The sequence below is a fragment of the Sus scrofa genome, chromosome 11 (assembly GCF_000003025.6).
Source record: "Sus scrofa isolate TJ Tabasco breed Duroc chromosome 11, Sscrofa11.1, whole genome shotgun sequence".
NCBI lineage: Eukaryota > Metazoa > Chordata > Mammalia > Artiodactyla > Suidae > Sus > Sus scrofa.
Genome location: NC_010453.5, coordinates 45344170 through 45368991, shown reverse-complemented (window position 1 = coordinate 45368991; position 24822 = coordinate 45344170). Strand labels below are relative to the sequence as shown.

Below are 24822 nucleotides of genomic sequence, written 5' to 3'. Positions count from 1 at the left end.
TTTCCTACAGTATTTAAATGCGAAGAAGTTCTCACACACCTTTCAGCCTCGTATACGTGCATGGAGAGAAGGGGGATGGGCCCATACGAATTTTTGAAGTTTTTAATATTTACACTGTTGATTCTAGCCCGAGCATGCAATCTAATTTAAGCACTAGCGACTAGATGGAATGTATTTAAATAGATATTACATCTTTGACTTATTTTTGCTACCACTGTGTGTTCAAGAAATGGAGTTTAATATTTACAAAATAGAAACGTAGCACATTTACTTTACACCGTGGCAGCTACACCTACGGGAAAACAACCAAAGAAGCCACAATCATTAGACACGCAGCAGCTCTGAAAACGGGGGCTCCAAATTTGTGGGAAAGCAATAGCCAAAATATATCATCGTCCATTTACTATGGTGACTATTTGCCAGCCATCATAAGGAAACCACTTTCCTTAATCCTTAATGTCCTTGTACATGATTTTTATCTGTCTTATTGGGAAGCCATAATGTAAACTGCAATAAAAATGCCTGGAATACTACTCCATATGTATATATGTTGACAGCACACTCTAACCATTAGACATTTTTACATATACAACATCAGTTTGCAGTAAAGTAAAACAGCTTTAAAAAAAAAAAGAGTTCTTAGAAAAGTGTTCAGAGAAGGAAAAGATACGGGTCTTGTTTCAGTGTGTAGATTAAAAAAATTAATATACCCATAAAGTGTTAAAGATATTATTAATTATTAGAAATGTAAAATTATACTGTAAAATATATCTTTTCTCTTTTTCATTTCATTATTGTTAATGATTCATTTTTATAGCTGTGATGACTGCTTTCAGAGAATGGTTGACGACTACTTTCTTGTTACCAAAGTATTATTTAAGGTGGTTTTGGTAGATTATTTTTCTCAGCAAACAATCCCATACGCTCCACCTTCACCTTCAAAAAGCTGTCCTGATTTTCTCTAATACTGAGCCCAATTAAATAAATAATTTAGAAACAGATTATAGACTTGATAGGGGATTTAACATAACTTTAAAAAATTTGAACCCTGAAAGATCTTTATTTAATAATGATAACATGATCAAAACTCAGTGTAATAGAGAGAACTCAATAGAACTTTTGCGTTCTTTTTAACTTTCAATTTAAATCTAATTAGATTTAATACAATTTGGTATCCATGTTCGAATTTGCTTTTAAGCCTATCTAAACCTTTCCTTTGTTTTTAGTTTAGTTTAGTTTTTTTTTTTTAACCAGAGGGTCGGTGCCCTGTTGTTTCAACCTAAGTTTTCACTGCAGTAAAAGTCCAGTTATTTTACTGGAAATGTTTCTATATTTCACACCATTTTTTTAGCATGTTTTCATTTACAAAAGCTTTTCCAATGCAAAAAAAAAAAAAAAGTATTTGATAAATTTCTAATGAAATATTCTTATTAAAGATTTTTAAATTGTTTTCATAGTTCCACTTTTCTTCATGAATATAGATATGAACTATGGGTGGGCTTGAAACGTATTTACAACAGAAAAGCTGAATATAGTCTTTTTTGCTCAAATACAGTAGCATTGATTTAAATTTCATTTCTGACATAAGGATTCATGAAATAGGGTTGCCACTTTCAAGTAATGGTTTCTCTCAAATGCCCAGCTCTGCAATCACACAGCAAATAACTAGCTTAGCACTGTACAATAGCTCGGAAATTGGAAAGTAATCTTTTTCTGAGATATTTGCCATGCAGTTTTGAACATATAAAGAACATGTTCAACCAAGCTTATTTGCTGTTGCTGCGAACACAAATGTTCCAGCTGCAGAGCTGCTTCATCAACTTAGCAAAAAGGGTTAAAACTTGATATTTTTCAAATGTTCCAGGTTCTACATTGGCATGAAGCCAGACAGTGTGAATGGACAGATCCTCAATTACTTTGAACTTTCTAGTTCTTTGCATTCCTTCCTGCTTAGTAGTGCTGTACCATTAGGGAAGACAGGAGAAAACAAAAAACAAATGTCAGGTTTCAAAAATCAATTAGTGACCTGGCAGTGGTGTGTTAACTGAACTGTGCCAAAACAGAGAATTCTGAGGGAAAGAGAAAAGATGTGAGTAGTTAAGTTAGGTAGGAGGGTAAGCATAGAAGCAGTGTGCATGCTTAGGTCCTTAGTCACTGGGCAACACAGATTTAGTCTTAGAATAAACCATAAGTGTCACTATCTTTACGGGAATAAATACGCCTGAATGTGTGGGGGCTGAACAGGCATTCAACGGTGGGGGAGGAGGGATTTGAAGGAGGCAGTGGAAAAAAAAAATGGGTAAATAGCTTCTGAATGATGAGATGAGAAAAATATGAAGCTATCAACTAGGGCAGTGTTCACAGGAAGACACGGCAACAGAAATATCTGTATTCGTTGTTTGGCCAAAACATCAGAGAGAGCTTGAAATTAAGGGATCTAAAATATGTTTGACAGCATTTTATTCATTTTGGAGAATATTCAAGGAATATTGCATTTCTGAAAAATCAGAGTCAAATTTCTGAGTGATATTGGGCCACAGATAAAGCACAACGCTAAGTAAAAAAAAAAAAAAAAAAAAAATTGTAAGGAAGGATACTCTTCTCTAGGGTGAGGGTATTTAATTTTAAAGTGACTTTTTAGTATTTATGGATGGTCCACCGGGTGATAGAATCTGTATCACCAGAAACATAAGACAATTTTGTTCTCTATTTCACACTTGTAATCTTTTTCTTTTTCTTAGTGGCAACTGCTCGTAGCCACACATAAAAAGAAAAAAAAAAAAAAAAAAAAACCCATTGAGAAAAGAACACAGTGAATAGAAGCTTCAGAGATTAGTCAAAATCCAAACCACTTTGACTCAAAAAATTAAGACACATGAGAAAAGACATTCATTCCTTTTGTATAAAGTGATGTCTTCAAAAAAAACTTAATATTCTATTTTTTTCCTATCTCCAACCCCAGTTCTTAAGACATTAAATGCTATATTTAAGTTTGGATTTAAATGGGTTCTCCCTGAAATAGCTCATAAAATTCTCAATGTGCACTTATTCCTAAATGTACTATAATTTATCCTATTTTAAAAACTCTAATAATACACAAAAAGCAGTATTTTACCTTTTGGGGGGACGGGGATTGCTTTTTCCACCTTGTTAGTATAACAAGCAGACCAAAATGACATAAATATAAAGTTTACAGGCCAGGCATACTGCAGCTTAAACCATACAGTATTTGCATTCTGACTCTAAACAAGCTAGGAAAGGTGAAGAGAAAAACCCTGAACTGAAGTGGTTACACCAAGCAGTCTTCTAGAACTTTTAAGGAGGCCACATCACCAGCATCACAATGAGCAGCGTTTTGAGCCAATTGCCTTTCACGTGATGACAAAAGCCCTAATGGGACTAGGCTGTGGGGCACCACAGTGAATGAATGGTCAGGTGCACTGTGCACGGATCACAAGGAAATACCCTTTTGGAGGTTAATTGGTAAAGGAAGTGTGTAAGGACAGTGCCAAGACCAGTGCTGGCTCTTCCCACCTTTACTTGTATCCACTGGTGATGGTCGTGTAAACTTGTATAACTTTTGAAGAGGACAGCTGGCCAATGTGTATGAAGAAGGCTAAAAATGTAAACAACCTTTAAAACAATAGTTAATGTCCCCCTCTAGGAAGTGATTGTATACACATTGGAACTCAGGTGTCCCACAATAGAAGTTACATATCCATACAGCGGCTACTGTTCTGCTACCAAAAATCACATTACTAAAGGATATTTAGTCACGTGGAAAAATACTTTTACTTATATTAAGTAAAAGAAGATTTAAAAGGTTTTATTGTTTTGTTTTTTTGTGGCCACAACCACAGCCTGCAGAAGTTCCCAAGCCAGGGATCGAACCGACGCCAGGGCAGTGACCAAAGCCACACCAGTGATAATGCTGAGTCCTTAACCCACTGAACTCCCAAGATAGTTAAAAAGTTTTATTAACACACACCCAAAGATGAAAAGAATACACAAAACATGCATGTATTTTGGTGGCTCTCAATGGATTGTCACATGATGGGTAGTTTTACATTGCTTTATACTTTGGAATATTTTCTGAATTTTCCACTATTGCCATATATTTAATCTGTAATCAGAATAAATACTTTTAATTTAAAAATATAAATAGGAGTTCCCATCGTGGCACAGTGGTTAATGAATCCAACTAGGAACCATGAGGTTGTGGGTTCGATCCCTGGCCTCGCTCAGTGGGTTAACGATCCGGCATTTCTGTAAGCTGTGATGTAGGTCGAAGTCGCGGCTTGAATCCCAAGTTGCTGTGGCTCTGGCGTAGGCCGGCGGCTACAGCTCCGATTCGACCCCTAGCCTGGGAACCTCCATATGCTGCTGGATCGGCCCAAGAAAAGGCAAAAAGACAAAAAATAAAAATAAAAATGAAATATAAATAAACGTTACCTCTATACAGTTAAGGTTTATTGGAACTGTAGGTGAAAATCAAATGATTTTCCATCTGAAACCACCCAGTGTGGCCACAACTTGCCAACACTCTGCTGGGAAAATATGTAAACCTTTTTAACCAAATCAGCATATTTTCAGGATTCACTGCAGAATAAACAAGCTGAAGAGAGATTACAGGTTTTCAAGTCGGAAAGGGACGACCTGAGAATGTTTTACGTGTAAATATAAACATGCTTGAATTCATTTCCTAAGGGATAACATCAGCAAGACTACTACAATGATTTATACGCAAAGTTGCTTTGGGTATCTCCTTTTACTTTCTTACTTTGTTTTCCTTTATTAAAAGAACTAGGTTATTTACAGTGTTTTGGCAAAATGCGTAGGCTCTTACAGTTTATATGCAACTTCGAAGAGCTATTTGTGTTGTTGGTTTTTTTTTTTGAATTCTAAAATACTTATAAAGATACAGAAATAAATAGTTTCCAATGGGGAGTTCCCATCGTGGCATAGTGGAAATGAATCCGACTAGGAACCATGAGGTTGCAGGTTCAATCCCTGGCCTCGCTCAGTGGGTTAAGGATCCAGTGTTGCTGAGAGCTGTGGTGTAGGTCGAAGACGTGGCTCAGATCTGGCATTGCTGTGGTATAGGCCGGCAGCTGTGGCTCCAATTAGACCCCTAGCCTGGGAACTTCCATATGCTTCAGGTGCTGCCCTAAAAAGCAAAAAAAAAAAAAAAAAAAAAAAAGTTTCTAATGGGATGGTCCATACTATCTTCTTTCTAAGAGATTTGTTCTCCTTATTGGCACCCAAAGTTATTAAAAAGTAATCCTTGGAATGGAAAATCAAAGTCAGGGAGAATGGTGGTGGTGGTCTAGGAACTTCATATTTAAAATACTTTCTGTAAACAATTCAAAAGGGACTTGCTTTCAGAGTTAACAGCTCCCTCCCCTTTTTCCAACTTCGCATCATGATCTCAAGCCACAAGTAACACACACACACACACACACACACACACACCCCACTCCGTATTCTAAATCATCCAGCCCGTCATTGGTACCTGCAAACATTTACTGAACACCCCCAATGTTCTGGGCACTGTTGGAGGCCTTGGAAATACAGGTGGGTGACATATAATCCCTGTCCTTAAGCATCATCTGACAGGTTAACTCCCCTTCCTCAAACATGTCCCACTGCTTCTCTTAGAAAACTGGAGTCCAAACTCTTCAACATGGAACTCCAAGCCAATTCCAGCTGGTTTTTCCAAGCCAGAATCTCACTACACCCTCTGCTTCTTCTCCCAGAAACCTGAGGCTCTAACCATAGGGATTATTTGTCACTTCCCAAATGCTACACTGCTGTTGCCTCCAATGTAATGTCTTTCTTTGACCACATACATCAGAAATCACAAGCCAACTAAAACCCCTCGCCTCTCCCAAGGCCACTCCATATGCCCCCATAAAAATTACACTCCCTGGGTTTCCTCTCCTACCCATTAGCTTTACATGCCCAATAAAGCGTTTTTTTACCATTGGCCTTGAATCCACCTCTTCCACCAAATCAAGTGTCCCTTCAGGACACAGTCAGTCTTGTCTTTGTGTCCCTCATGTTGTCTCCGAGCAGTGACTCACACCAAAGAGGCCATCGATGCTGGGTGAATTCAGTTTATTCTTTTTTTTTTTTTTTAATTTTATAGCCGCATAAATCCAAGCCATACCTGTGACCTAGGCCACCAGATCTTTAACCCACTTCGCTGGGTTGGGGATCAAACCTGCACCTCCAGTGACTTGTGCTACTGCAGTTGGATTCTTTAACCCACTGCGCCATGATAGGAGCTCCTGTTCTTCTAATCCTAAAAGGTGAAATTAAAAATAAAGATTTGAGAGAATGTCGTCTAAAACTGTAGAAGAAAGAAGAGTTAGAAAAATCACCATTTGACAACCGTTGTAGTATTGATCAATTCAGCAAGAATTAATGGAAGCTAAAATCATTTGCTGAAATTCTTTTTTTTTTTTTTTTTTTTTTTTTGGTCTTTTTGCCATTTCTTGGGCCGCTCCCTCGGCATATGAAGGTTCCCAGGCTAGGGGTCGAATCGGAGCTGTAGCCACCAGGCCTACACCAGAGCCACAGCAATGTGGGATCCGAGCCGTATCTACAACCTACACCACAGCTCACAGCAACACCAGATCCTTAACCCACTGAGCAAGGCCAGGGATCGAACCTGCAACCTCATGGTTTCTAGTCGGATGCATTAACCACTGCGCCACGATGGGAACTCCCATTTGGTGAAATTCTGATGAGGAACAGAATATGTCACATAGTCTCTAAGTATTTCCCCACAAATAAGGTATTAATTACAATGGGGAAAATGGTAACTTACCAACAGAAAAAACTCAGCAGACACTACCTTAAGCAGATGACAGTAATTCACATCATCATTAATGGAGCAAACTGATACGGTGGTTTTTTGTTTTGTTTTGGTTTGGTTTTTGGGATGTGAGACACTGAGAAGGAGGCCACATTTTATTTTCTGTTGTATTTTATTGTATATAAAAATGTATAACCTGAAATCTAACCATGAGGAAAGTCAGACAAACTGAGAAACTTTCTACAAACCATTGGCTGCATGCTTCAAAAATCTAACTATCATGAAAGAGTCACAAAAGACAAAGACTTAGCTATTGTTTCGTTTTAAAGGAATAAATAGAAGTTCCCGTAAGGGCTCAGTGGAGCCGAATCCAACTAGCATCCATGAGGATGTGGGTTCTATCCCTGGCCTCGCTCTGTGGGTTAGGGATCTGGTGTTGCCATGAGCTGTGGAGTAGGTCACAGATGCAGCTCAGATCCAGAGTTGCTGTGGCCGTGGTGTAGGCCGGTAGCTGTAGCTCCAATTCTACCCCTAGCCTGGGAATTTCCATAAGCGGTGGGCGCAGCCCTTAAAAAAAAATAAATAAATAAAAGAATAAAGAATCCTGGCTTGACCTCCATGGGGGATGGGAGGGAGTTGTCACAGTACACATTATTGAGGTAATTAGCAAAATTTGAGTGTGAACTGTAAATAAAATATTCATACACTTTGAAATTCCACTTTCAGGTGTCCATTCCTCCAAATCACTTAAGTATTCACAAAGGTAGATGCAGTAGAATGTTGACTGCAGCATTGTTTGTAATGAACATTATTGGGGTAATGAGCAAAATTTGAGTATGGACAATGCTATGTTTCTGAACTTGAATGTGTAACTATGGTTACATAATAGAATATCCTTGTTCGTAGAATAATACCCCTAAATATTTATGGATAAAGTCCTGATGTTTGCAACCAACAGTTGAATTAATCGAGGCCAACAAAACAGTGTGTGTGTGTGTGTGTGTGTGTTTGTGTGTGTGTGTTTAGAGACAGACAGACAGGCAGGCAGGCAGACAGAAACAGAAGAGAAACTATGAAACAGAGAAAGCAGATGTAGCCAAATGGTAGTCATTGGTGAATTTGGGTAAAAAGTATATGGGAATTTTTTGTTTATTCTTACAATCTATGTCTGTAAGTTTTAAAAATCATTTTGAAATTAACGTGAAAAAAAGAATAAAAGTTTGAAGAGTTCCTATCGTGGCGCAGTGGTTGACGATTCTGACCAGGAATCATGAGGTTGTGGGTTCGATCCCTGGCCTCGCTCAGTGGGTTAAGGATCTGGCGTTGCCGTGAGCTGTGGTGTGGGTCGCAGACGCGGCTCGGATCCCGTGTTGCTGTGGCTCTGGTGTAGGCCAGCGGCTACAGCTCTGATTAGACCCCTAGTCTGGGAACCTCCATATGCCGCGGGAGCAGCCCTAGAAAAGGCAAAAAGGCAGAAAACAAACAAAAAAAAAAAGAATGAAAGTTTGAGGGAGTTCCCATCATGGCTCAGCAGAAACAAATCTGACTAGATCCATGAGGACTAAGATTCTATCCCTGGCCTCACACAGTGGGTTAAGGATCCAGCGTTGCCCTGAGCTGTAGCATAGGTGGAGGACGTGGCTCAGATCTGGCGTTGCTGGGGCTGTGGTGTAGGCCAGGATCTACAACTCCAATTTGACCCCCAGCCTGGGAACCGCCATACATCTTGGGTAGGGCCCTAAAAATACAAAGGAAAAAAAAAAAGGTGAGGAAACTATTTGTTTTACCTCAAAAGATGAAATCCTGCTTTCTAGCACTGGTTTTCCAGATTCGTATTTAACTTGGAGTTAAATTGAGGAGAACCTGTCATAAATCCACAATGCAATTCCACCTCAGCTAAAACACAGCCCTTTCCTCAGCCTCTGTGAACCTATCATTTCTGTCACATGGATGGTCCTGATGTGCCACCACCATCACTGCATGTATCAAATTTCCTTTTGTTATATTCCGTGTTACATTAATCTTTGTTTCTTCAACTGACCGTGATTCTGCCATATAGAGTACTCTATGAAAATGCATGTCTCAGAGTTCCCATTGTGGCTCAGTAGTAGCGAACTCAGCTCATCCATGAGAACGTAGGTTCAATCCAGCCTTGCTGTGAGCTGTGGTGTAGGTCAAAGACGCAGCTCAGATCTGGCATTGCTGGGGCTGTGACGTAGGCCAGCAGCTACAGCTCCAATTTGACCCTTAGCCTGGGAAGTTCCATATGCCCCAGGTGTGGCCCTAAGAAAAAGCAAAACAAAAACAAAAACAAAAAAAAGAAAATTCAGGTCTCAATGAAGAGCGCAGAAACGTGTGTGCACAGACGCTTGCACACCTGCGTGCACGCGCGCGCGCACACACGCACACACACACACACAGAAGGGCCTCCAGTGCTTTGAACTAAAATATCAGAAAGGACTTTATTGCAGCACTGTCTTTCAAAGGCATTAGGAAAATACATACGTATAAAATGATGTTACCTTTGGAATTTCTTTCAAAATAGCTCAGAGAGGGTAAACATTGAAGGAAACTAGGAATGAAAAAGATTGGGCATAAGTTTATAATGATTGGATCTGAGTGATGCATATACAAGGGGTTCATTCTATTTTTGTTTCTTTTTGAAACATTCTCTGATTAAAAAAGAAAAGAATTGTTTCAAGGAAAGCACAGCAGAAGCTTGAGCAATGAATGAAATATTAATGGTATTTTAATGTAGTCTACATTAGGTTTTTGACTTTTAATTTTGCAAAACAGGAGTTCCCATTGTGGCGTAGTGGTTAACAAATCCGACTAGGAACCATGAGGTTGAGGGTTCAATCCCTGGCCTTGCTCCGTGGGTTAAGGATCCGGCTTGCCATGAACTGTGGTGTAGGTTGCGGACATGGCTCGGATCCCACGTTGCTGTGGCTCTGGCATAGGCCAGTGGCTACAGCTCCGATTCGACCCCTAGCCTGGGAACCTCCACATGCTGCGGGAGCTGCCCTAGAAAAGGCAAAAAGACCAAAAAAAAAAAAAAAAAAAAAAATTGCAAAACAAACAACTAAACCAAAAAACATCTGTACAGCCATGGTCCTTCTCTAGGAGCCCGTGCAGTATCCAATACCAAGTGCTGCGACTGTGTCTGAGAAGATAAACTTCAGGTGGCATGAAACAAAGACCTACCCCAGGGAATAAGGTAGACCTTAGAGCTATGTCTTTCAAATTTGAGAAATACTAGATTCCGTTTGTGCCATAGAGACTTTTGAGAAAATCAGATCCTTAATATTGTTCTCAGACATTTTAAGCAGATGTGACATACTGACAAATGGAAATAAAGACCAATTACACACACACACACAAATGACTGAAGAAATTCACAGGCAAAGTGTCCATAGTTTGTATGTATGGGGAAGAAGGGTAGATTTTCCTATAAAAAAGATTGTTTAAAACAAGCAACAGATACTTCTTGGATTCGCACTGTGTGTAAGACACTTGGGGTTTTGGCAAAAGCAAGGGACCTTCAGTTGAGCAGCTTCCCATCTGGTCGAAGTTACAATATATGTGCACATAAAATACAAAATAACTTTGTGCAAATGAATAGTGAAGGAGGAAGAGAGAGAGAGATTGCTGTGGACTTTGATTCTTGAATTGACCCTAAAGAAAACACAAGATTCTGCAAAACAGCAGATAGAAGAGAGGTGGGAATTCCAGGCCCGAGCAGACATGGTACTTAAGGTAAATCACAAATGGGATAAACTGGTGAGAACTATTGGTCCATGGACCGAGCAAACCCAATTTCTTGGAGCTGTATAAAGAATTTATGTAGTGAAGTCCAGAAAAAAGACTCATATAATGGAGAGTCTTGTGAATCAATGTGACCCTGAAGTTAAAAGCCAAAGTCCCCTCTACCCCAACCTCCTAAAATGGTAAGTGACTACCTGGAGAACATATTTGCAATAGAGGATTCATATCCACGGTCATAAATGAGATCTTAAAAAAAAATTTGTAAGACAAAGAGAACCCCAGGAAAATTAGGCAATGATAGTAAATAGGCAATTTGCAGAAGATGTACAAGAGGCTGATAAATTTATGAAAAGATTCTTAACTCCACCACTGTCAGGAAATGCAAATGAAACAGAACCAGGAAAATCATTTTTGCTCAACTGATGTTCCAAAAATGAAAGTAATTCAGGGAGTTCCCGTCATGGCTCAGTGGTTAATGAATCCAACTAGGAACCATGAGGTTGCGGATTCAATCCCTGCCCTTGCTCAGTGGGTTAAGGATCCAGCATTGCCGTGAGCTGTGGTGTAGGTTGCAGACGCCGCTCGGATCCCGTGTTGCTGTGGCTCTGGCGTAGGCCGGTGGCTACAGCTCCAATTAGACCCCTAGCCTGGGAACCTTCATATGCCGCGGGAAGTGGCCCTAGAAAGGCAAAAAGACAAAAAAAAAAAAGAGAAAGTAATTTAAAGAGGGCATGGGGAAAGTTCCCCTCGTGGCACAATGGAAACAAATCTGACTAGGAATCATGAGGTCTCGAGTTTGATCCCTGGCCTCGCTCAGTGGATTAAGGATCTGGTGTTGACATGAGCTGTGTGTAGGTCACAGATGCAGCTCGGATCTGGCATTGCTGTGGCTCTAGAGTAGGCCTGAAGCTACAGCTCCGATTAGACCCTTAGCCTGGGAACCTCCATATGCCTTGGGTGTGGCCCTAAAAAGCCAAAAAAAAAAAACAAACCAAAACAAACAAACAAATAAAAATAAAACAAAAACAAACAAACAAAAAACAAAGAGGGCATGGGGAAACTGGAAGTCTCATTATGTTACTAAAAATATAACTTCGTATGGGCTTGGCAAAAAGTATATCCATACAGGGCATGCTGCAGCATCTTATCAAAAGGTAACATTTTCACACACTTTGAAATTCCACTTTTAGAAATTTGTCCTCAAAATCACCGAAGTGTGCACAGAATATATAGACGTACCAGAATGTTTATTGCAGCCTTATCTGTAATACTGAAAAATTGGCAATCATCTAAATATCCAATAAGTAATGGTCACAGAAATGATAAAATAAGTTCTACTGTATCCATGTACTTTCCAGCAATTTTTACAGAGTGAAGTAGCTCTATTACTTCCCTCTATTACTTCATGTCTAGAGATGATAAGTGAAAAAAAGTCACTTTTAATATATATTTCATGGTGCCATTTAGGTAAATAATTTATATGACATATACATCATCTAAAATGGCTAACACGCAATTGTTAACAGTTTACCTTTGGAGAAAGGTGAGAGATTGGGATTTGTAAATGGGAGGGCAGTTGCTACCTATGTCCCAGGAATAATTAAGGATTGGTGATTGCATGCACAAAATAGCCCACCTCCATGAGCACCTGCTACTAGGGAGGTCAGCTGGGATTGATGGAATTTATACGTCTGAAAAGAACCATAGGATTCAACTCTTCTTTTTATTTTCCCACCTTATTTATAATTTTTTTTTTTAGGGCCGCACCCGGGGCATATGGAAGTTCTCAGGGTAGGTGTTGCATCAGAGCAGTAGTTGCCAGCTGTGTCACGGCCACAGCAACTTGGGATCCAAAGTACGTCTGTGACCTATACCACAGCTCATGAGCATCGGATCCTCAACCCACTGAGCAAGGCCAGGGATCGAACCCACATTCGCTTGGATACCAGTTGTGTTCATTACCGCTGAGCTACAATGGGAACTCCCAGGATTCTTCTCTTCTGACAGAACCCTCTCAATTTTTGAAACCCATTATTCAACAAAATTTACTGAGCACCTTGGATGGAACATAAACTTCTCAAGAGCACTGGGACCTCAAAGGGAACCAGAGTGTTATTAAAGACTAAGCATAAAATACCTTGAAAGTCCAAAAGATAAAGCATAATCTGTGCCAGATAGTCAAGGAAGACTTCCTGGAGGAAGAAAGCTCAGCAAAGAGCCTTGAAGAATTCGAACTCAGATTTTGGACTCAAGTCCAGGAATCTTTCACTCCATGACCCTCAAACTTCTATGATGTGCCATGGAAAGTAAGAGGTAATTACAGATCATCTCATGTTGCCAGAGAGAAATCATTCATAGAAAGAGAGACCTTGTGGGAATCCTATTGTGGCTTGGCGGGTTAAGAACCAACTAGTATCCTTGAGAATGCAGGTTCAATCCTGGCCTCACTCAGTGGGTTGAAGATCTGGTGTTGCCATAAGCTGCAGCATAGGTCACAGATGTGCCTTGGATCTGGCATTGCTGTGGCATACTGCAGCTCCGATTCTACCCCTAGTCTGAGTACTTCTATATGCTACAGGTGCAACCCTGAAAAGGCAAAAAAGAAAGAAAGGAAGGAAGGAAGGGAGGGAGAGAGACCTTGTGTCTACCCATTAAAAATATATGTATTAGCGAAGTTCTGTGGTAGTCTAGTTGTTAAATTTTGGTGCTTTCACTGCTGTGGCCCAGGTTCAATCCTCGGTCTGGGAACTGAGATCCTACATCAGTCTGCTGCATGCCATGGCCAAAAAATAAATATATATATATACACATATGTGTATGTATGTATATGTATTTATTAGAAACTTACAATGGCTGAGTTTAGTTTCTCAAGATACTGCATATATACTATAATATACAATACGAGGGGTATTAGCTCTGAAAAGAAATCAGCAGAATCATCAGCCAGATGCTTGCTATAGCCTTTCTCTAAGTCAATGTAGGGGATCTGTTCCTTTCAATTTTCCTGCCTAATTATTTTGGGCTGATTATATGCCTGGAATATTTCTATCCCTCTCATTATGGATATTTGATTATGTATAATCACCTTTTCCCCCATAAAGCATTCTATCTTACACTTTTCCAATTTAGTGGTGACTTGGTTAAATGTGTTTAAATCAGTATGCCTCTGGGAGTATGTCATCATGGGAGTTGCGCTGTGTTAATTTTTTAGGAATTTGGAATTCCCATTGTGGCTCAGGGGGTTACCAAAACCCGACTAGTATCGACCAGGGTGCAGATTTGATCCCCGCCTCGCTCAGTGGGATAAGTATCCAGTGTTGCCCTGACCTGTGGTGTAGGTCGCAGATGAGGCTCAGATCTTGCATTGTTGTGGCTGTGGTGCAGGCCAGTTGCTGCAGCTCTGATTCGATCCCTAGCCAGGGAAGTTCTATATGCCACAGGTACACCCCTAAAAAAGCTAAAAAAAAAAAAAAAAAAAAAAGGAATTTATGAGAAATAAGAAGGGAATAATGAACGCTGGTGCCACCTCAACTGTGTAACATTTGACATGCAAGCATGCTGGCCGTCCTGACATGTGACAGCGCACAGGATACACAACTCTGGGATTCTAAGGCGAAGTCCAGTATGTTTAAGGAGGCAAGCCACTTCTTAGGAGTTCTTTTTTTTTAGCAAAGATATAGCCATAATACATTTTTATGACAGCTTGGTAAATCTCTTAAAGAAAAGGGAGAGGTTTATGACAGAAATGGTGATAAAGCTTTAACTACATGTGTGTGGTTAACTCTGTTTCAACCATTCACGTTAACTTCTACCTATATTTATGGGCTTGATTGCATAATATATAAAGTTTGCAGGAAGCGCCTGAAAGATAAGGTTACATGGACAAGTTATTTAAGTTTGAAAGTAAACCACAGCTCATGCTGGGAAACTAGTTTATAGCCAATTTTGTAACACAAGTGACGACGTCATTCGCTTTCTTTTCATTTTTTTGTCTTATCTCATAGTTAACATTAGGTGATTAATCTTTGTTTGAACATACAGTGTAGTAAGTTGACAGAAGAACGCAGCTTTGGGGATTGATTAGCTGAAAAGTCAGTAAATTACCTTAGAAAAGTGCAGATAAACATTTGATGATATTCAGCCCTTGAGCAAATGGATGCTTTGCACATATCATGATGCCGCATTAGACAATGGTTTCCTTCATGAGCCTCATGCAGCAATGAGGCTCATTTCTACTGACAAATAGTACTTGATCAATAGACCTTGCATTTGCCACAAGAAATGACCTTTCGTGGTTAATGTATAACCGATTATTGTTCTTCTTCTGTAGTAGCCTCATTTTACAGTAGAGAAATACACTGTGTACACTAGGCACCCTAAAACACTAAAACATGTCAAATGCTGCCGTAACCTTCAGAGCATTATCGGTTGGCCCTGTGCAATGGTTATGACCCATTTGCACGGCGTCCACCCACCATTTCAGTTTTTGCTGATGCAATAAAAGTCTGCCATCATGTTTAGATACTTAGAAAAAGCAAAGAGACTCCTCTTAGGCCTGAAGGAAAAAACCAGAAGCAAAGCCAAACCCCCTCTGATGGTGACCACCGTGGCTTTTGCTTGATAACATGCGGAGCAGAGAACCGACTTCACTCTAATGAAAGAAAATGACCCTCGAATCTTTGCTGTGGAAAATGAAAACGAAGGACGCGGCCCCGCTCCCCACTGTAATGCAGAATCACCTGTCACATCATTTCCCCAGGGAGAGGCTGTTGATTTGCAAATGTAAATAACTCATCCATTTAATAATTTGTTTCTCCCCATCCCTGCAGAAGAGCCTTGTACAACAGCCACCTTTGTATTTCATTAATTGTCAAGAATAATCTAAAGGCATTCCATTACTTCCTCTGGGATAATTTTAGCAGATGAAATAATTTTTTTAAGGTATTTCTCTAGCTGAGGGCTCTGTCTTTGACAACCATGGAAGTAAAATGTGCTACCTTCTTAAGTTTGAAACAGTCTGTTATCTGTTTTTCCTTGGCCTCGTGGAGGTTGTCAGTGACAACGGAATTAACCAGGTGAGAGAGGACCTTTGAGGGGGCCTGTCACACTCCATTGTGCGGGATGGCACCTCGCAAAGCGCTGAGATTAGGCTGCGGAGGGAACAAAGCTAGGTACGCTCTCTCCAGCTTTGGGTAAACAAGATTATTTTTCGGCATCCCTGCTGTTTGGAATGAGTGCAATGCTGCAAAGCTAATTGCTGCCATAATTAGGAAAAAAAAAAAAAAAAAAGACCCACCACACCCCAAACGACTGGGGATATTCTCACTTGGTGTGGTTTAAACCTCAGAGACATTTTCCCTCCTATCCAGGTGTGATGGGCTCTGGTCATCGCTTTTCAATAAGCTCAAATGTGAACACGAGACTGAAAAAAACAAAAAGCAGAAAACCTCTCAGGTTGGATCTTGGCTGCTGGTGCCAGAGGTTAAGTGTTGGGATGGCCTTCCAGCCAGGGGAGGAGAAAATTCCCTTTGGGGATTGAATGCCATGTAAGATATCCAATGCACTCAATAGAAAGTTTCCCCTTCTCAGAGCAGGGCTTGCTTGGCTCACAAGCTTTGCCCCACACCGTTTTCATAAAAAATGCAATTGTCAAGCCACCTCCACATAAGGACATTTCCCTCTGCCGTTGAGACATCCTTCCCCCTATCTAAGTAAATCACCCGATCTGCAGTTTAGCAATCCTATTTCCTCACATCTTCAGCAACATCTAACTTTCTATATTGATGCTTAGGTTCTTACAACAAAAATAACTCAGCTGAAGACCACAGAATTACAATAGGAGGACTGAAAGAGAAAGATGCCACGGGGAACTATGTCTAGTCCCTGATAATGGAGCATGATAATGTGAGACAAAAGAATGTATACCTGTATGTGTAACTGGGTCACCATGCTGTACAGTAGGAAAAAAAAAAAATCATGTATTGGGGGAACACAATAAATAAAGAACAGTAAAAATGGAGAAGAAAAAAGAAAAAGAAAAGGATGCTTTCTTCCCTCCACACTGGACTCATCCACTCCCGCAGGATGGTTTGCTTGGTTTTACATTTTAAGTACAAGATTTGGGTATCAAGCATTGTTGAAGTGTGGATTCCCAAGTGGTGCTTCCAAGTGTAAAGTCTGGGGAAAACAGACTTCTGAGCTGCCCGCAGGATTGCAGTTAACAGGTTAGCAGGTACAGCTCAATTAAGGCTTTCCTGCCTTCCAGGTTGTACAGGAAAACTAGGCCATTGAAAAAAATCTGTCTTATTCTTCCATAAGATAACGATTTTGACCTATGTGAACATGAATGAAAACACTAATAATTATAGCTTTTTGCTAATAATCTCTCTACTGTAATTAGATTTGAAGGGGAACTAGATAAAACCTTCACTAAAATGCGGTCCAGAATTCCCTCCAAAACGGCTTGCCTGTAATTAAGGGGCATTTACAGATCTGATATTCCCTAAAAGACACATTAACATTACAAAGACCAATTATTCATGGTCAAACAAAGGAGATTCAGATTCTCTGATCAAAGCAGTAATCTCGTTTACAATTGTTATTTTTGAAGTATCTTCAAACAGAACAAACACCCATTGACTGTGTCAACACATATAGCTGTGGGGTAATTTGCTCTTTACCAGATCCCCATCGGTTTCCCACAGGCTCGCACTTAGTAAGATCTACCTGGTTTCCATTCCCAGCCCCATCTTGTGATGCTGAAGAATAATAACTTTTCAAAAGGGGGAAAATTCCAAATATCACCTATTTATTTATTTAGTCTTTTTAGGGCCACACCCTTGGCATATGGAAGTTCCCAGGCTAGGGGTCGAATCGGAGCTATATATAGCCTCTGGGCTACACCACAGCCGCAGCAATGCCAGAGCCGAGCCACATCTGCGACCTACGCCACAGCTCATGGCAATGCAGGATCCTTAACCCACTGAGCAGGGCCAGGGATGGAACCAGCGTCCTCATGGAAACTAGTAGATTCGTTTCTGCTGATCCATGAAGGGAACTCCATCACATAGTAATTTAAACAATCATCATGTAAAGATAATCTTCCCTGTATTTTTTTTTCCGGCTACACCCAAGGCATGTGGAAGTTCCCAGGCCAGGGATTGAAACCCCACCATAGCAGTGACCTGAGCCAGTGCAGTGACAACATGGGATCCTTAACCCACTGTAGCACAAGAGAACTCCCATAGCCTGGGTGACCTTTAGGTAAGTATTAAAACTCTTCCCCTGTTGCTGTGGCTCTGGCGTAGGCCGGTGGCTACAGCTCCAATTGGACCCCTAGCCTGGGAACCTCCATGTGCTGAGGGTGCAGCCCTGAAAGGACAAAAAGACAAAAAACAAACAAACAAACAAACTCTTCAACACTCAGCATTCACATGTGTAAAACAGAAATAATATTTGTTGCATAAGTTGTGGCCAAAATCAAATAAATGTGATTGCACAGTGAGCTCAACAAGTGGTGGATTTAATTTTTTCATTCTTTAAAGAGTGACCTTTTCTAGGTCACAAGGCAACTCAGGGACATTGTTAGAAAGGGACCAGAATTTTGGAAACAACTATTGGTGATTTCTCTTTTACCATAATTCTAGAATAGATTATTGAAGGGAAGGTTTGTAAGAAGAAATGGAGTAACTACCAGAGACCAGTATTAGTCCAATACAAACAAGTTGGGCTAGATTAAGACAAATATTTTTTCCCCCAGTGGTACTATGAGATTTGTAGCCAGGGGGCATGCCAGAGGCATGAAAACAAACAAACAAACAAAAAAAAACAAAAAAAACTTAGGTTGTTTTTGTCGATAAAATGGTCACAGGTGATTAGCCTACAATCCAGTTAAGATTTATTTATATAGATTTTGAAAAAAATGTATCCAGAGAATGATTGATTTCAACCTTAAAGAAAATGTTTAGCATTTGCCTCTGGGTTCTCTCTTAAATAGTTTCATCAACGCCTTCAAGAAAGACGTGAGGAGTTCCTGACATGGCACAGCGGAAATGAATCCGACTAGGAACCATGAGGTTGCAGGTTCAATTCCTGGCCTTGCTCAGTGGGTTGAGGATCCAGCGCTGCTGTGAGCTGTGGTGTAGGTGGCAGATGCAGCTTGGGTCTGGCGTTGCTGTGACTATAGCTCTGATTAAACTCCTAGCCTGGGAGTCTCCATATGCCGAGGGTGCAGCCCTAAAAAGACAAAAGACAAAAAAAAAAAAAAAAAAAAAAAAAGAAAGAAAGAAAAAGAAAGACATGAGAATCACACAAGATCCAAGTTGAGAAAAAAAAAGCTAATATGTTGGATGAAAAAATCAGAAATCTTAGAGTTCCCACTATGGCACAGCAGGATCAGCAGGATCAACTGTGTCCTGTGAGAGCTGGGTTGAGGGTTTGATCCCCGGCCCAGCACAGTGGGTTAAGGATCTGGAGCTGCTGCACCTGTGGCTTGGGTCACGACTGTGGCTTGAATCTGATTCCTGGCCCAGGAAGTCCATATGTCATGGAAAGGCCAAAAAACGGAAAAAAAATCAGGAATGTTAATGATCCAACGGGATAGAATGATGAGCAGAAATTTAAAATGATATTTAATAGAAAAATAAAGACTTTTTCTTATGTCCTGAAAAACATGGGACTAAATTCCAGCTCCCTCACTTGTATAAGTCCTGTGATTTCACTGCTTTGAATCCGTTTCCTATCTCAGAAGTGCTGATAATAACTATTGCAGGAACTTGGGAGAAGCACATAATATAAATAGTCATCCAAAGAGGTTTAGTGGGAGTTCCCATTGTGGCACAGTAGCAACAAATCCAACTAGGAACTGTGAGGTTGGGGGGTTCGATCCCTGGCCTCGTTCAGTGGGTTAAGGATCTGGCATTGCTGTGGGCTGTGGTGTAGTTTGCAGACGCGCTCCGATCCTGCGTTGCTGTGGCTGTGGTGCAGGCTGGCAGCTACAGCTCCAATTAGAGCTCCAATTACAGCTCCCTTAGCCCGGGAGCCTCCATTTTAGTGCGAGTGCAGCCCTAAAGAGCAAAAAACAAAACAAACAAACAAAAAGACCCTAGAGGTTCAGTGCAGATCCTGGCACATCTAGTTAATCAGGTCAGTAGGTATTGGTCTTAATTGTAGTAACGATACTAATATCAGTTGGTACTAGTATTAGTTGTAGTAATGATACTAATAGCAGAAAAAGCTTTAGGGGTTTTAATTGACTACAGTTTCAATATTAGCAAATAGTCTGATGAGGCTGATGATCTTATTTTGGTGAGTTGTAAGTAGTTCTAGAAGCTCCTTTTTCAAGACACATGGGCAACCTAGAATGCACTTCTGTAAGGGTGGCCAAATGGCAGAGAGTTGAGAAACCCAATCACATGAAAAGCAAATGACTTTGTGACATGCACTGAGTAAATTCCTTCTTAAAAACAAAACTACTTTATTGAAGAATGAGTGACAGACAAAATGGTATGCATATTTAATGTATAGAACTTGATGAGTTTGGAGAGTAAATTCCTTTTAAATATATCACTTGCTCTAATCCTCTCTATAACTCATTAGGTAGGTGTGATTATTCCAGTTTTAAAGATAAGGAACTGGGAGTTCCTGTCATGGCACAGTGGGAACGAATCCGACTAAGATTGTAATTCTATCCCTGGCCTCGCTCAGTGGGTTAAGGATCCAGCATTGCTGTGAGCTGTGGTGTAGGTCACAGACGAGGCTCAGATCCCGAGTTGTTGTGGCTCTGGAATAGGCCGGCGGCTACAGCTCCGATTGGACCCCTAGCCTAGGAACCTCCATACACTGTGGGTTTGGCCCTAAAAACAAAAACAAACAAACAAAAGATGAGGAACTAAGGCTCAGAGAAAGTGATCACACATCCAGCAAGAGATGATGAAATATGGAACTGGAATATGGATGTAGAAAATGGATTACTTTTATTCATTATGGCTCCAAGAGCAAATTAATGTAGCTGAATAGGGTCAAAGAATTGACAGACAGTCAACAAAATAACTGACGTGTACTTTAAAAAATATCAGTGTCCTAAAAGACAAAGATTGAGGAACCACTCTGGATTCACAGAGGTTTAAGAGATACCACAACTGGAGTTCCCTTCGTGGCTGAGTGGTTAAAGAAACCCGACTAGGAACTATGAGGATGTGGGTATGATCCCTGGCCTCGATCAGTGGGTTAAGGATCTGGTGTTGCCGTGAGCTGTGGTGTAGGTCACAGATGTGGCTCGGATCCCACGTTGCTGTGGATGTGGTGTAGGCTGGCACCTGTAGCTCCAATTGCACCCTCAGCCTGGGAACTTCCAAATCGGTTGGGCGTGGCTCTTAAAAAAAAAAAAAAATAGAGATATGCCACGACTGAATGCAAAAAACCATTGGAGATTTTCCTTGGCATAAAGGCCATTATTGGGACAATTGGTGAAATCTGAATAAGGTCTTTAGATTAGATAAGAGTATTGTATCAATGTTAATTTCCTGATTTTGATCATTGTCCTGGGCTTATGTAAAAGAAAGTCCTTGTTCTTAGGAAATGCTCACTGAAACATTTGGCAGCAAAGGGAAATCCTATCTTCAAAGTACTCTCGAAAGGTTCAGAAAGACCACAAAAAGAGAGAGACTCGAGAAAAGGACAAAGCAAATCTTTTTGACCGGTGATAAAATGTTAACATTTGGATAATCTGGGTAAAGTATAAATGAGAATTATTTGCAATATTCTTGCAACTTCTCTGTAAGCCTGCAATTATGTCATAATTTCCATATGCCAAGAGTGTGACCCTAAAAATAAAGAAAAAGTTTCAAAGAATTAAAAAAAAAATCTAGGGCATTGAAAAAAGTAAAATCTGAGGAAACATTCTGTAGACAACTGATAACATAGGTCTGGAAGTCTCTAGGGATTATAAGAGGTGAGAAGATTTGAAAGTTACATGCTAGAGAAGATGAGAGTAATTGATTCATTCTTTTCATTCATTCAGAAAAATACTTTTCAGGGAGTTCCCGTCGTGGCTCAGCGGTTAACGAACCCGACTAGATCCATGAGGATACCAGTTTGATCCCTGGCCTTGCTCAGTGGGTTAAGGATCCTGCATTGCCATGAGCTGTGGTGTAGGGCTCAGATGTGGCTCAAATCCCGCATCGCTGTGGCTGTGGCTGTGGTCGGCAGCTACAGCTCTGATTTGACCCCGAGCCTGGGAACCTGTATATGCCGTGGGAGCAGCCCTAAAAAGACAAAAAAAAAAAAGGAAAAATACTTTTCATCATTTGGGACTTAAAAAAAAAAAATAGAGTTTACCCACATCTTATTTCCAAAGTGATAAAAAATAAATGTTCAAATAATTTAGCCTTCATGAAACACACAAAGTTCTATGTGTTTGGACATGAGAAAGGTATCTCAGGAAAAGAAAAGTTTAAAAAAGCCATTTTATACATATTGAGATATGAGCACACAAATTTCAGTTTTAAAAAATCTTTACTATTGTGCAGATGTGAGAGGCTCAATAAGTAACACCTTTCTTCCCAGGCATGGTCTTAACAAATACATTAGGGAGACAAACAGAGATTTAAAACGCCATCTTCAGGGAGTTCCCACTGTGGCTCAGTGGAAATGAATCTGACTAGCAACCATGAGGTTGCAGGTTCAATCCCTGGTCTCACTCAGTACGTTAAGGATCTGGCTTGCTGTGAGCTGTGGTGTAGGTCACAGATGCATCTCAGATCTGGCGTTGCTGCAGCTGTGGAGTAGACAGGCAGCTCTAGCTCTGATTAGACCCCTAGCCTGGGAACCTCCCTATGCTGCGGGTGCAGCCCTAAAAAAAAGCAAAAAAAAAGCCATCTTCCTTAGTAATGAATGTTATAATGGAGAACATAGTTGAATGTTAAGGTCATGAGCACTTAATCTCCCCCACTGTACCTTGTGACTTACCCTCTCGGTCCCAAGGTGATGGTTATGACTTGGAACCAGAGGAGCAGAGAACTGTCCCAGAAATAAAAAAAGTGGTTCCTTTGTAGAAAAAGAAAAAAAAAATAGAAAGAGGAAAAACTATACAAGCACAGTTCTGCAGGCTAAATGTGCCAATCAGAGAGTCAGGAGGTGGAAAGAGGCAGCAGCATTTGGGAAAACTCCTCCTCAGAGGAAACACATAGTATGGGGTGGGAAGGAGGTGGTAGGCTTACATTTATTTCCCAACAATACTTTCTGTGCTCCAAGGAGAGCGGTGAAAAACAAAACAAGACATGGGATTTATGACTGAACATGGAGGAGTGACTGTACCCAAGGGGTGAGAGAGAGAAGAACATTTAGACAGGACGTAGTGAGAGACAGAGGCTTAGAAATTCAAAACAGGGAGTTCCTGTCATGGCACAGAGGTTAACGAATCTGACTGGGAACCATGAGGTTGCAGGTTCAATCCCTGGCCTTGCTCAGTGGGTTAAGGATCTGGTGTTGCTGTGAGCTGTGGTGTAGGTTGCAGATGCGGCTCGGATCCCGTGTTGCTGTGGCTTTGGTGTAGGCTGGTGACTACTAGCCTGTGAACCTCCACATGCCGAGGGAGCGGCTCTAGAAAATGCAAAAAAACAAAAAAACAAACAAACAAAAAAAGAAATTCAAAAGAGGAGGTGCAATGTGAATCTGGAGACAAAGGTTTCAATTTGGGGATTCGGGTAGAATCCCCATTGCAAGGGGGCAAATGAGGGGGAAGGAGGTTTGCTTTCTTGTTTTTGTTTTGTTTTGTTCTTCTTTGTCTTTTCCTCAAAGGTGGGTACTTTGTCTTGGGCCCTCTGCATTTCTCACTCCTCACTTTTCCCAGATTGTCTGCTCACCCGTGGATGTCAATCTAAGGGAAAGAAAGAGTATGCGTATGATGGGGTTAACCTTCAAAAGGAGAAACGCTCCTTTTAAGATCAGGGGAAAAAAAGATATTAAGATACAGAGATGGAAAAGGACTTGTTTTTCTGTGTAAAATGGAAAAAAAAGGGCTAATTAGTTATTAGCAGAACATTTTTTTCTGCTCTACGCTGAATGTTTTCCCCCCAAATTCAAATGTTGAACCCTGCTGGTATTTGGAAGTAGGGGACTTTAGGTCACGAGTGGGATTAGTGCCCTTATAAAATAGTCCCTGGAGTTCCTGCTGTGGTTCAGCGGTAATGAACCTGACTAGTATCCACGAGAACTTGGGTTTGATCCCTGGCCTCACTCAGTGGGTTAAGGATCCGGCGTTGCCGTGAGCTGTGGTATAGGTCACAAAAACAGCTCAGATCCCATGTTGCTGTGGCTGTGGCATAGGCTGGCAGCTACAGCTCCAATTCGACCCCTAGCCTAGGAACTTCCATGTGCCCAAGGTGCAACTCTAAAAAGACAAAAAAAAAAAAAAAAAAAAAAGAAAAGAAAAAAAAGAGAGAGAGAGAGAGAAAGACCCTCCAGAGTTGGCCTTTTGGCCCTCACCAAACATCGAATCTGCTGGCACCTTTAACCTTGGACTTCCAGCCTCCAGAATTGAGAAATAAATTTCTGGTATTTACAAGCCATCCAGCCTGATATTTTGTTAGAATAGCCCAAATGGACTGACATTTTCTGACAAAAATTCAATTAAAAAGAAATCAGGAAGCAAATACCATTTCTTTTTTTCCTTACTTTCTTCCTATCATTCAACAAAATTTTGAGGGGCAATTTTTCTGTGTCAGCCTCTGTGCTAGGTGCTGGGGATGTAGCAGTGTCAGGTAAGATTGTCTGCCTTCCTGGAAGGTATATTCTATTTGGGAGGAAGAGGCAATGAGCAAACAAGAAAATAAATAAGAATTTCATATATTTCTCTAAAGAAAATAATACAAAGGGAATGCAGCATGTGTGCGGGGAGGGCAGAATGTGTGAGGCGGAAAAGGCTGAACCCTAAATTATGTATCTATATACTGAATAAGTTATAAAATCCAGATTTTTTTTTTTAGGGCTGCATCCTTGGCATATGGAAGTTTCCAGGCTAGGGGCTGAATCAGAGCTATAGCTGCAGGCCTCTGTCACAGTCACAGCAACATGGGATCCGAGCTGTGTCTGTGATCTACACCACAGCTCATGGAAATGCTGGCTCCTTAACCCCTGAGTGAGGCCATGGATACTAGTTGGGTTCATTACCACTGAGCTATGACAGGAACTCCTAAAATCCAGGTATTTAAAAAATATTCAAGAGTATCTGGCGTTCC

General features: G+C 40.7%; 1 protein-coding gene across 1 annotated transcript in view; it reads right to left on the bottom strand.

The window, feature by feature from the left end:
- The window catches only part of PIBF1 (progesterone immunomodulatory binding factor 1), a 286663-nt gene continuing 268124 nt past the window's right edge, over nt 6284-24822 (bottom strand). The window contains exon 18 of the mRNA XM_021065663.1: nt 6284-6304. Coding sequence (XP_020921322.1) covers nt 6299-6304 — 6 coding nt within the window. The 3' untranslated portion in view covers nt 6284-6298. The remainder of the gene's footprint in view (nt 6305-24822) is intronic.